Genomic DNA, 12,957 nt, shown 5'->3' with positions numbered 1-12,957 from the left:
ATGGAGAGGGAGGAATAGAAAGGAGGAAGAGGAGGGTGCTGGTTAAAGAAGGCATGGCCTCTCGGCTGCTCCCACCTAGAAGTGGAGGCTGTTCCCTCTCCTATGAAATTTGGGCGAGTCCATGATTAGCTGTGGTCAACAGGATGAGGCAGAGGGACATGGGGACCTCCCAGGCTGGCTCTTGACCTGTATGCAGCTTCCACTTGCACCATCGAATGTCCTGTCTTCTGCTCCAGCTCCATGCTGAGATGCCCATGGTGCGTGGGGAGGTCGCTCCATGCTGAGATGCCCGTGGTGCTTGGGGAGGTCGCTCCATGCTGAGATGCCCGTGGTGCGTGGGGAGGTCACTCTATGCTGAGATGCCCGTGGTGCGTGGGGAGGTCGCTCTATGCTGAGATGCCCGTGGTGCGTGGGGAGGTCTCTCTATGCTGAGATGCCCGTGGTGCGTGGGGAGGTCTCTCTATGCTGAGATGCCCGTGGTGCATGGAGAGGTCCTATGAGGGGAGGTGGAGATGCTCCAACTGACAGTCTCAGCTGATAGCAGGCACCCACCGTGGCCTGGACATGAGCCTGGAGGATAGGCCAGCCCGGGCCAGCCCCCAGTGACTGCAGACACAGCTAGACTAGGGGAGGCAGAAGGACCACCCAACTCGCCCCACAGACTCATGACACAGATGGTAATGGTTTTAAGACAACAATTTTGGGGGGCCTGGGTCATGCAGTAATAGATAAATGAGGCAGGGTGTGTAGGCATGTTTTCACTTTCATAGCATCCCACCCTCTGGGGGGCCCCATGCCCCACTTCAGGTAGCTCACAGCTTCCCTCCTTCCCACCCTTTCCACCTCCATTCTTGTTCAGGTTGGCTCTTGCCCCAGTCTTCCAGGAATTTGTCTCTGGGACTGAAGGTGTTTGGGCTGAGTCAGCTTTCCCTGAATCACCCCTAGAGTCCGGGGCTGCATGTTTCTCCCTTCTCAAGGCTGGCAGCTCAGCCCTCTTCTGTATCACCTGGCAATAATGATCCCTTCTCCCCCTTCCTCCCTTCCTCCCTTCCATCTGCTGACATGATCCCAGTTCATTTCTACTGTTTCCGTCAGAGAACGTGGCTGACACGGCAACTGGCATCGGGAGGATGTAATAGGCCATGTGCCCCAGGAAATAAGGGCCTTGGAAACAAGTGATCAGCTGAGAAGGGAAAGGGTCCAGCATTGCCGGGACTTGCTTGTGTATTCTAGGGGATTGGCAGCCCTGTTCCTGAGAGTGAGCTGCTGATCCGTCTGTTGTGTGCAGTATCTGGGACCACAGAAGATGCAGGACTGAAGGGTGTCATGTTGGCTCCTGACAGCATTGGAAGCTCTGGAGAGAGGGCAGAGGCTGAAGCCTCGGAGGCTCCCCCCCGCCCCAGCCACAGGATGGTGCACAGGGGCCATCTGCAGCTCTGCTCAAAGTATCTCAGGTTCCAGGGCAGAAGCCTGGAAAACCCAACTCGGAGCTGAGTCTGCAGGTGGCTGCAGGGCGGTGCTGCTGAGTCTGCAGTTACCACCACAAAAGGAGGGCCTGAAGGCATTGCCGGGAGACTATGGAGGACTCACGGAGCTCTGACACCCCTCACCTGGAGGAGGTGGCTTCCCCCCACCCCCCACTCTGCCTGCACCACCTTTGCCTGGGGTGGCCAATGCATGGCAGTGGAGTCAGTAATTGCCCTTGCTCCTCCCCAGGGTCAAACCCACTGGGGCCTGGGGATTGAAATTCTGAGAGGAGTGTAGGAGGGGAGTGTCTCCCCGAAGAAAATATAGGAATGCATTGGCTTCTATCACAAAAATCCTGGGAATGTTCCTGAGAAGGGATTTTGGAGATGCTCAGCCTAGGACTGGCCCTCAGGAAGATGATCCGACCTTTGTCCTGTGCAGCTGAGTGCTGAACACCGGTCAGCTCCAGATAAAGCCTAATGTCACTGAGCTGATGGCGGGGTGTCTGCACTGAACACCTTCCAGCTTGGTGGGGGCAGGGGAGCCAGCTGTCCTCATTAAAAGTGACCTGGAGTGAGATGGATTCTTCTGCCTACACCTCCACGCGTGGGCTCCCTGAACACCCCCATCGCCATGGGCTCCCAGGAAGTATTGCTTCAGGCTGCAGGGCTCACTGCAATGCTGTGACAGGAGGTGACAGGCCAAGGCCAGCAGGTGACTGCTCTCCCCAGAGGCCCTGTCAGCTGGAAGCAGCTGGTTTCACATAACAGAGACCCCAGGCCCAGGTCCCCTGGATGCAGGAGGATTTGCAGCCGCCCTTTTGGAAGAGGTAGGCTGACCATGAGAACTGGCCAAAGGTGAGAAGGACATGGAGAAGGTGTTGGAGGAGGGAAGTCAGACATACTAGCAATAGCCTGGCCTGGGGGCTGTAGCTTTCACCTGTACTTCCTCCTGTTTGGTGTCATCATCACAATCACGACAGTGACAAAATGTCTTCTTTCCTCTAGGCAGGTGGTAAAGGTACTATTTGGTGCACAGGTTGGAGAGTGCTGTGATAGGAACCATCAGAACAAGGGCAGGAATGTGACCTCCCAGGTGATCCTGATGCAGGTGCTGCCAGTGGAGCGTTTCAGAATTCTGTGTCAAAAAAGAAGTCTGCGTGTTGACTGGGGTGGGGCTGTGCCTGTGTTTGGGGCCACCCATGGGTGTAGCACACCCGTTTTTTTTTTGTATTTGTCCTGCCTCCTGTCCTTCAGGGTCTGCTTCTTCCTCCTCGTGGCTCTGGGGGCTGCATCTCAGAATCCTGCCAGCCACTCCTCCGCTGCAGGGGTGGACATGGGAACCAAGTGGGGCCTTTGGGGTGTCTTCAGCCCTCCCACAGCTGCTGGCCAGCCTGCCTGCCATCTTCCTGCCCCCCTTGCTCTCTCCTCCTTCTCCTGGGCTGAACCCACACCCAAAAGCCTGATCCAGGACTGGGCTAGGTGACCGGTGCAATCCTTAGATGCCTCTCTTGGTTCCCACTGCCCTGCTGGTCTTGGGGCAGGTTGAGGGGGGAGTCACAGGCCATCCCTGCAAGGAAAAGCAGAGAGGGCAATTTGGGAAGGTGACAGAGGAGCCTGTGGGACGCCGAGTCACAGCCTTGCTGGGCACAATGACTGGCGTGCATAGTGAGCTGCTTTCGGAAGCACTGCCACCCCTGGCTCTCAGATATGCTGCTGAAAGGGGTGACAGGCAGTGGGGGGCTTGGGACTCTGCCAAGGTGTCCTAGCTCCCATCCCCATCCCCAGGCCCAGGCCCAGGCCCCTCCAGCAGGAAAGGCTAGGGACCACACTGCCATGGGGTTTGCCAGGCCCTTGTCTCTTGGGAAGCCGCCCCTCCCAGGGAAAGGCAGGGCCGGGGGCTGTTCAGGCTCTGCCACCACCTGCTCTGTGACTTCGGGCAGGCCACCAATTCCTCTGAAAAATGGGAGTCTTTGTGGGCACCATCACGCCCGGGTACAGGACACCCAGTGGCTCAGCTGCCCCAGCCAGGCTGCCCTTTCCTGACCTCAGCACACCTCCCACAGCCACTGCAGGCAGCCCTGGACCTTCTCCGGCTGAGGCCTTACTGCCAATCCCTCTGGGAGACCAGACACAACAGGCATCGGTCTGGGTGACTCCCAGGAGCCCAGGCCTCTATCCTGTCCTCCCTAGTGGCTGAGGCAGTGGGCTGGGCAGCAGGGACTCAGTGCCCTGGGAGGCAGGGCTCATCCCACAAGTTGCCATGGTAGCCCCTCCTCCTGCCCCTTACTCATTAGCCAGGCTGTACTGACATGGGCTGCCCAGGCAGGGGGTGGCTCGCTGGACAAAGCTGGCCATGCAGGCGCTCAGGCGTGCAGGGTAGCCAGCGCCCCGGCCAGGAATGGACAGCCTCCAGGACACAGTGCCCCTGGACCACGGGGGCTGCTGCCCTGCCCTCAGCAGGCTGGTTCCCAGAGGCTTTGGGACTGAGATGTGGACTCTCTTTGCCCTTTCTGGACCCCTGGTAAGGAGGAGGAGCTGGGGGGCAGGTAGGGAGTGGAGGAAGCTGAGAGGCTGAGGGTGTCTGCCTTGCAGGCAGGATCCAGAAATGTGCTCACATTTTCCCCAGAAACTGCCCATGTTGACTGCCAGGTCCAGAGTCTGGGGACAGCAGGACGGCTCCTGTAGGCTGTCCCTAGACAATCCCCAGTGGCAGTGGGGCCTGACTGTGCTCAGCAGCAGGCAGCCACCACACAGAAGGGGTGGGTGTGCCTCAGCTGGAAACCCACAAAAGCCTGAGTTGGAAGATGGCTCCAGGACAAATGGGACCCGGAGATGCATGAAGCCTGCAGCACCTTCGCAGGGGGAAGAAGGGGCCGGCTACCCATTTCATTTCCAAAGGGGAAACTGTTTTTAAATACATTTATTTTTTCTGATCACAAAGAGTAATGGGCTGGGCGCGGTGCCTCACACCTGTTATCTCAGCACTTTGGGAGGCCGAGGAGGGAGGATCACCTGAGGTCAGGAGTTGGAGACCAGACCGGCCAACATGGAGAAACCCCTGACTCTACTAAAAATACAAAAATTAACCAGGCATGGTGGCGGGCGCCTGTAATTCCAGCTACTTGGGAGAGAGAGGCAGAGAATCGCTTGAACCTGGGACGGGTAGGCTGCAGTGAGCCAAGATCTCACCACTGCACTCCAGCCTGGGCAACAAGGGCGAAACTCCGTCTCAAAAAAAAAAAAACAAAAAAAAAAACCAAAAAGGAGTAATAGAATTACACTTCCTGTAAAACTTTTAGAAAAAAATGAAAGTTATAAAGAAGAAAGAAATTTAACTCAAATCCTAGTGCTTGGAAATAGCCATTACTAAGATTTTGGTGTATTTAATTCCCCTCCTTTTTTGGGGGTGTGCGGCCTGACCAAATTATTGTTATAATAGGAACCGCAATAGCAGTATCAGACACTTGGGTCAAGCTTAGGGCACCAGGCACTGCGCTGTGTCAGGCACTGACCCTTCTGGATAGGGATGTGGAGGCCAGGCGTGATTGCAGCTGCAGAACGCAGAATGGGAGCTGGGCTCAGGCCATCCGACCTCCAGCCCTGGCTTCCCCAGGCATAGGTGACCTCTCGGGGCACTGCTGTGGGGCACTCAAAGCTGGAGAGGCCTGTCTTGCAGGGCTCGGCTGTGCGGGGACCTGTGGCCCCGAGTCTGACCTGGCCGCTGTCCTCCAGTTCCTGTTCCAGGTGCTGACTTTTATGATCTACATCGTGAGCACTGTGTTCTGCGGGCACCTGGGCAAGGTGGAGCTGGCATCGGTGACCCTCGCAGTGGCCGTGAGTACCCAGCTTGGCCCAGAGCAGGGAAGTTCTCTCCTCAGGTTCTCCACTGGGTTCCCGGGTGGGCCCGTCTTGGGTGGCTGGTCAGGGATGGGAAGACACAGCCCACGTGGCTGGACAGCTGCCTTCACAGGTGGAACCTGAGGGCCGGAGATGGAGGCGGTCTGGCCCTGGGGCACACAGCACATGAGGCTGCTGAGCAGAGCCACCTCTGCCACCGCTGCCTGCTGGGCAGCATTTCACAACCCTGGCTCAGCCCAGAGGCAGGGGCCTCTCTTCAGGCCTCGCCTGACAAGCTCTTGTTTCCTCCTGTGTGTGGCACCAGTTTGTCAATGTCTGCGGAGTTTCTGTAGGAGTTGGTTTGTCTTCAGCATGTGACACCTTGATGTCTCAGGTAGGTGGCCTCCCAGGGAGCTGGGCAGGAAGCCAGGCAAGGGCAGAGCCAATCCCACAGGTGCTATGGAGATGGCAGGTGGGAGGGATGCAGCCAGGTGATCTGGGAGTGATGGGCCCTGGGGTCAGCTGCCCCTGCTCCACCTCCAAGGACCACAGGCTGTCAGGGAAACAGACCCACCCCTTTGAAAGAGTCTGGGCCAGGAGAAAGGCGAGGAGATGGTAGAGACAGTTCTCTGACCTCTTGCCCCCAGAGGAGGTCACCAAGTAGAGAAAGACAACCGGTTCCCCAGCCTCACTCCTAAGTTCGGCTGCCTACATGCAGGCATGTGTCAAAGGCCAAGGGGACACAGAAGGAACCTCCCTGCTTTCAGGGGCCTGCAGTCCAGCACGGGCTGCCCACGTGGCCATGGGGTCACAAAGCGGCAAGGCCTCACCTCTCCCTGGGGGTTCTAGCTTCACGGTGCACCTGGGCTTGGTCCTGGCTCCACTTACCCGCCGCTGACATGTGATGAAGCCCCATGTGCCTTCATCCTCTTTGGAGCTTTGGAAGAACAGTGGAGACAGTGGTGGGCTCAGGCTCAGGAAGGCCGCTGTGCCATTACAGACTGCGGGCGCCGGGCTGTGGTCACCAGAGGCCGCAGGGTCCGCCACACACCGCTGGCGCCGCTGACAGCCCGCTCCCCGCGCGGGGTTTAGGAATGTCCCGGGCAGTGGAAAGGGCTGATGCGGGGCGGGCTGTTTTGCAGAGCTTCGGCAGCCCCAACAAGAAGCACGTGGGCGTGATCCTGCAGCGGGGCGCGCTGGTCCTGCTCCTCTGCTGCCTCCCTTGCTGGGCGCTCTTCCTCAACACCCAGCACATCCTGCTGCTCTTCCGGCAGGACCCGGAAGTGTCCAGGTGCGCTGGGCTCCGGCTGTGGAGGTGGGGCTTGCTAGAGACCCAGAGGCTCCTGGGAAACCCGGGCCGCCGCGGGAAACCCTGAAGATGCCCAGCCCTCAGACCCCATGCTTCTCTAGGCCACGAGTGCTCACAGTGCATGGTGCCTGCGGGTACCTTCCAGGCTTTGGTTTGGGGATTCTCCCCATGGCTGCGGCTCCAGCAGTGACCAGCAGGGACAGAGGCGGACAAACGCCGTTTTAATTTAGGAGGCAAGGCAAGAAACAACTTGGGATTTGCATTTTATTTGCATTTGTGTGCCCGGACACAGTTGGAGCTTTACAGATGCTTTCGAAGAAATGAAGTGTGTGCATTTTCCCATATTCCGAAAAGAAGAAAGATGACAACCACTTTTTGATGAATTATAGATTATTATTATTATTACTTGAGACAGAGTCTCGCTCTGTCGCCCAGGCTGGAGTGCAGTGGTGCGATCTTGACTCACTGCAACCTCCGCCTCCGAGGTTCAAGTGATTCTTCTGCCTCAGCCTCCTGAGTAGCTGGGACTACAGGCACGTGCCACCACACCTGGCTAATTTTTGTATTTTGAGTAGAAACGGGGTTTCACCATGTTGGCCAGGATGGTCTTGATCTCCTGACCTCGTGATCCACCCGCCTCAGCCTCCCAAAGTGCTGGGATTACAGGCACGAGCCACCGCACCCGGCCTATAGTTTATTATTAAATTTATTTTATAATAAATCCCTCTCATAGGGATGCCTTGTTCATGTTCATTTATATTATGTACATTTCATTTGGTTATTCCTTTTTAAGATATAACCTTTTTTTCTTACAAACCACGTTACTCTGAATTTAAGTTCCCTCGTCCTGAGGCCTGGGTGTTTGGGTGCTTCGGCTGCCCCTCCTGGCACCTGCTTAGCATCTGGAAGCAGCAGCCCCTGATGCTGAGGTTTCACAGTCCTGGCTGAGACCCTGGGACAGCGGCCGAGTACCCGGTCCTGGAGGACACAGGGGAGAGGGCCCTGCCTCCCCGGGCCACAGCCTGGTCAGCTCCGGAGTTTCTCCCTCTCTTGCAGGTTGACTCAGGACTATGTAATGATTTTCATTCCAGGACTTCCGGTAGGTGACCCTGTTTGCTGAGCATGGAATCACATTCCCCTAAATTCTGGCTTTTTGCTTTCCCACTCTATCTGCTGCGGAAGATCCCTATCCTGCTGTGACTTCCTGCTGGGCCATGAGGGTGACTGACAGAAGTTCCCGTTGCAGTTGGTGCAAATTGAATTAAAAAAAAATAGTATAACATGTTTTTCTGATTTGAAAATGTTTGTTGGAGAAAATACGAAAAGCATGAGGCAGAGAAAATTCAAATCACCTATAATTCTACTACCCAGAGAGAATATATGTTACTATCTCTCTCCAGGATTTGATTTTTTTTGAGATGGAGTCTTGCTCTGTTGCCCAGGCTGGAGTGCAGTGGCACAATCTTGGTTCACTGCAACCTCCGCCTCCTGGGTTCAAGCCATTCTCCTGCCTCAGCCTCCTGAGTAGCTGGGATTACAGGCATGCACCACCATGCCTGGCTAATTTTTGTATTTTCAGTAGAGATGGGGTTTCACCATGTTGGCCAGGCTGGTCTTGAACTCCTGATCTCAAGTTATCTGCCACCTCGGCCTCCCAAAGTGCTGGGATTACAGATGTGAGCCACCACGCCCGGCCCTCCAGGATTATTTCTATTCATGGGTGTGGGTATTCAAACACACACATAAACACAAATTGAAATGGGATCAGTATGTGTATATTGGGTTATAATATCCTTTTTCCCTTTAAAATATGTCATTAGTCTCTTTATAGGACTAAATAACCTTCCACAATATTAATTCCAAAGGTTATCTGGTACCCATAGTTAGGCCATAGCTTATTAAACAATCTCTATTTATAATACAAACTATTATAAATAAGATTTGTGGTAAATATTCTTAAAGAAAAATCTTTGTGAATCATCTTACAGATGATTTTCAAGGAAACTATCAATTACAGAAATGCATTACTGGAAGTGGATGGCTCAGTGAATGGCTTTGAGACATATTGCCAAACTACCAATTTCTACTCCCACCAGCAAAAACTTCCATTATTGTAGACTACTATTATTAAAAGATTTCTTCCAATTAGAAACCGTATTAAAATGCATTTCTTTTTTCCTTTGTTTTTTTTTTTGAGACAGAGTTTTGCTCTGTCATCCAGGCTGGAGTGCAGTGGTGCGATCTCCGCTCACTGCAACCTCTGCCTCCTAGGTTCAAGCAATTCTGCCTCAGCCTCCTCAGTAGCTGGGATTACAGGCACCCGCCATCATGCCCAACTAATTTTTGTATTTTTAGTAGAGACAGGGTTTCACCATATTGGTCAGGCTGGTCTCAAACTCCTGACCTCAGGTGATCCACTCGCTTCCACCTCCCAAAGTGCTGGGATTACAGGCGTGAGCCACCATGCCTGGCCTGCATTTCTTTTACTGATAATGAAGTTGAACATTTTCTCATGTATTTATTATGTGAATAGCTCTTTGCTTATTTTAGTGGGTTAATCTTTTTCTAAGTATTGTACTTCTTATTAAATAATATCTTAATCCTTTGTCTCAAATATTTTCCAATTTGTCATTTGCCTTTTATTCTGCTTATGTTTCTGACTTAAATAATTTTGAGCCGGGCACGGTGGCTCACACCTGTAATCCCAGCACTTTGGGAGGCTGAGGCAGGCAGATCACCTGAGTTTGGGAGTTTGAGACCAGCCTGACCAACATGGAGAAACCCCTTCTCTACTAAAAATACAAAATTAGCCGGGCGTGGTGGTGCATGCCTGAAATCCCAGCTACTCGGGAGGCTGAGGCAGGAGAATCGCTTGAACGCAGGACGCGGAGGTTGCAGTGAGCTGAGATCCCACCATTGCACTCTAGCCTCGCAAGAGCGAAACTCCATCTCAAAAAAAAAAAAAAAAAAAAGATTTGTGAATGTGTATGTAAGTCCTATTCCTTATGTCTTTAACGAGCTTAAAAGACTTAACCTGGCCGGGCACGGTGGCTCACACCTGCAATCCTAGCACTTTGGGAGGCTGAGGCGGGCAGGTCACCTGAGGTCAGGAGTTTGAGACCAACCTGGCCAACATGGTGAAACCCCGTCTCTACTAAAAATACAAAAATTAGGTGGGCATGATGGCGGGTGTCTGTAATCTCAGCTACTCGGGAGGCTGAGTCAGGAGAATCGCTTGAACCCGGGAGGCGGAGGTTGCAGTGAGCCGAGATTGTGTCACTGCACTCCAGCTTGGGCAACAAGAACGAAACTCTGTCTCAAAAAAAAAAAGACTTAACCTACTGCAAGATTATATACACATTTGCTTATACTTTTTTGGACCCTTCCAGGGTTTCTATTTTTACATTTAAGATATTAATCCAACTAAAATTTTTTTGAACACCATTTATTACATATTCTCTCCTTTCTGCATTAATTTGTTAATTAATCAACAGTGCATCTATCTAGGTCAGTGATTGTATGTCCAGTGACCCGGAGATCTGTATGTCTCTTCCGCAGCCCAGTGCTTCACTGTTTGACCTGCAGCTTAGTGATGCCTGTTACAACTGGCAGTTCTGTGTCCTACCAGGCCCTACCAGGCTGTGCTCACTTTCTGACAGTGTAGCCTCCATGGCACCAGGGGGAAGGTTGTGGGCAAGGGAGCTGGGCAGGGAAGAGGTCAGGGTGAAGGTGGGGTGCCCCAACAGCGTGCAGTCCCAGCAGACCCAGCCACACCCACCTCTCTGCCAGGCCAGTGCCATGACCTTTTTGGGGCCTAGCTGGTTACAGATTTCTTCTGGTTTACGGAAACCCCCTTATAGGGCTGCTCTTCTCCTCTGAGTCTTCCATATAATCCATACTTTGGCTTTTCGGACCAAGGTGATGGCATCTTGTCAACCAGCACTATTGGGGCTGGGTTGGGGGGAAATGCACTATAAAGATGTCACTGTGGTGTCTTCTTTGTCAAATAAGCCAAGGTCCTTCCATAAAATGCAGCTGCAAAAGTTAACTGCCAATAATAGTGACTAATAACACTAACATAGTTATGTTAGTGGCTAACACTTGGAATGCTTAAATGTCCCATATATCATTTTGTAAGCACTTTGCAATATTAACTTTGCAATATTTATGTATGTAAAATATTAAGTGTATATTAAGTACACACACACACTATTATTATCCCAATTACAGATGAGGAGACAAACTCAGGGAGATTAAGTAACTTGCCCAAGATCACACATCTCAGAAGAGGCAGAGCCAGGAATTGAACCTGGTCTATTCCAGCTCTGTACTCTTAATCAGTACACTATGCTGAAAAGAAGTGGAGAGCTACAGGAAGGAATGGGACAAGGGCCCTGGGCTAGGTTTCAGTTGATGCCTATTCTATTCCCCTTAAGAGAGGAGAGAAAGGGTAGGTACAGTGCCCCTCAACACACACACTGCCAACCACACTCCCCTGCGGTCCTCCCCGGCCAGGGAAGGGCCTGCCACCCCCGTAGGGTCTTGAACCTGCTTAGCATAGGCTGCTCACGGCCAGCATGTCTCAGTACCTGCCATTCCCTCGTCGGAGGTCACGCCTTCAAATCCTGTCTCTAAGGCCAGAGCCAAAGTGGGCCCTTCTGTGAACAGGCCCTTGGGTCACTTCTCACCTTCCTAAGCTGATGGAAGCCTGGCTTAGCAGCCAGAAGGCCTACCAGGCACTGTGCACCATGAGCATGTGTGCAAAGGGTACTCTCTCAGAGCCAAAGAATGCCTGCTCGTCTCCCCTGCGGCAGAAGGGAGCCCTGAGGGGGGCTCTTCCATAGGCCGGGCCCGAGCACGAGTCCAGGTGGCTGGGTAGGCTTTGGCCGCACCTGAGAGGTCCCAGACATACTTTGATGAAGTAATTGCCCCAATCTGGGGTACTATGTCCTGGAAAGGAATGTCTGTTATTGCTCATTTGGTGGGTTTTGGTCATTATTGTTGATTTGTTTGGGTTTGCTTTTCATACAGGTGATTTTTCTTTACAATCTGCTGGCAAAATATTTGCAAAATCAGGTACAGGTCTTTGGTGTGGGGGGAGGCCCTTCTCCCAGCACACTGCCCTATTCCAGTGGGAGAGGGGCCTGGGGCTTTCCCCTTCTCTCCACCATCTGTGAACCAGCTCTTGAAAGGGGTCACTTCCAACCCACCTGCCACGTCCTGACCTCCCGCACAGAGGCAGGTGACAGGCTGTGTGTCTCAGCCTCTTCCAACTCCTGATCAGGGATGGCTGAAGGGGCAGGAGGAGGAGTCCCCATTCCAAACCCTGGGTTTGTCCACCCTCCATCCATCTCACTCACACCTTAGCAGGGCCAGTTTTCATTTATTTCAGAAGATCACCTGGCCCCAAGTCCTCAGTGGTGTGGTGGGCAACTGTGTCAACGGTGTGGCCAACTATGCCCTGGTTTCTGTGCTGAACCTGGGGGTCAGGTGAGCCCGGGGGCTGGTGGGGCCTGGTCAGGGGACACTGCCCACTGAGCTCTCCACCCCTGGTGGAGACAGGTCAGTCACCATCCTGGCCTGGCCTGTGCCGTCCTGAAGTGGAGGGTTATGGGGCCTGATGGTCCCTTGGGGACCTCAGTTTGAGGCTTGATCGGGTGAGAGGACAGCCACTCCCCGCTCCTGCCCAAGCCCACCAGGAGAGGTGAAGTGGGCACTGGCAGGGTGGCCCCCAGGACACTGTAGTCACGGCTGCCTTGGTAAAGCCACCATGGCCAGAGGTGCCTGTGGGCCCTGGTTGAGTCTGATCCCAGGATGGGGGAAGAGCACAGCCATGCCTGCCCCACACGGGCTGGTCGCCAGAGCCACCTCTCTCTCAGGCAGGGTGGTGGCAGAGTTGGCATCAGTCGCAGCCCTGTTCTCTCTCCTTACCCAGGGGCTCCGCCTATGCCAACATCATCTCCCAGTTTGCACAGACCGTCTTCCTCCTTCTCTACATTGTGCTGAAGAAGCTGCACCTGGAGACGTGGGCAGGTGGGAGGCCTGGCCTGCTCTGGGAGGCTGAGCAGGCCAGCTGTGGTGCTGCCCCAGCCCTGAGGCAGGGTGGTCAGCAGGCAGAGGGTGCAGTGGAGCCTGTTGGAGGAGGTGCAGGACCCTGCACGGCCCCTTCCCCTTTGCTTCCCCAGACCCAAGGGCCCAGAGTCCCTCCATCCAAGGTGTCACGATGCAGAGCCCTGCTGGGTCCATCACAGAAGCCTGGCCCAGGGAGCTTTCTTGCCCAGCCTCTGCTCTCAGGATGGCGGTGAGAGCAATGACACCCGTGGAATACCAGGCATCAGCAGT

General features: G+C 54.0%; 1 protein-coding gene across 3 annotated transcripts in view; it reads left to right on the top strand.

Annotated features, from left to right (window-relative positions):
* Positions 1 to 3,778: 3,778 nt before the first annotated feature.
* The window catches only part of SLC47A2 (solute carrier family 47 member 2), a 36,512-nt gene continuing 27,333 nt past the window's right edge, over positions 3,779 to 12,957 (top strand). Inside the window, exons 1-8 of one of the 3 annotated variants that reach the window (XM_054458458.2) lie at positions 3,779 to 3,990; positions 5,202 to 5,303; positions 5,632 to 5,700; positions 6,449 to 6,597; positions 7,672 to 7,714; positions 11,647 to 11,691; positions 12,008 to 12,105; positions 12,551 to 12,648. In XM_054458458.2, the coding sequence (XP_054314433.1) occupies positions 3,868 to 3,990; positions 5,202 to 5,303; positions 5,632 to 5,700; positions 6,449 to 6,597; positions 7,672 to 7,714; positions 11,647 to 11,691; positions 12,008 to 12,105; positions 12,551 to 12,648 (727 nt within the window). In that variant the 5' untranslated portion in view covers positions 3,779 to 3,867. Of the gene's footprint in view, positions 3,991 to 5,201; positions 5,304 to 5,631; positions 5,701 to 6,448; positions 6,598 to 7,671; positions 7,715 to 11,646; positions 11,692 to 11,899; positions 12,106 to 12,550; positions 12,649 to 12,957 lie in introns of all 3 variants that reach the window. The other 2 variants (XM_054458461.2, XM_054458460.2) reach the window with 2 other exon arrangements.

Source organism: Pongo pygmaeus, chromosome 19 (genome assembly GCF_028885625.2).
Source record: "Pongo pygmaeus isolate AG05252 chromosome 19, NHGRI_mPonPyg2-v2.0_pri, whole genome shotgun sequence".
NCBI lineage: Eukaryota > Metazoa > Chordata > Mammalia > Primates > Hominidae > Pongo > Pongo pygmaeus.
The sequence above is the reverse complement of the archived record's forward strand: the minus strand, read 5'-3'. Positions and strand labels throughout refer to the sequence as shown.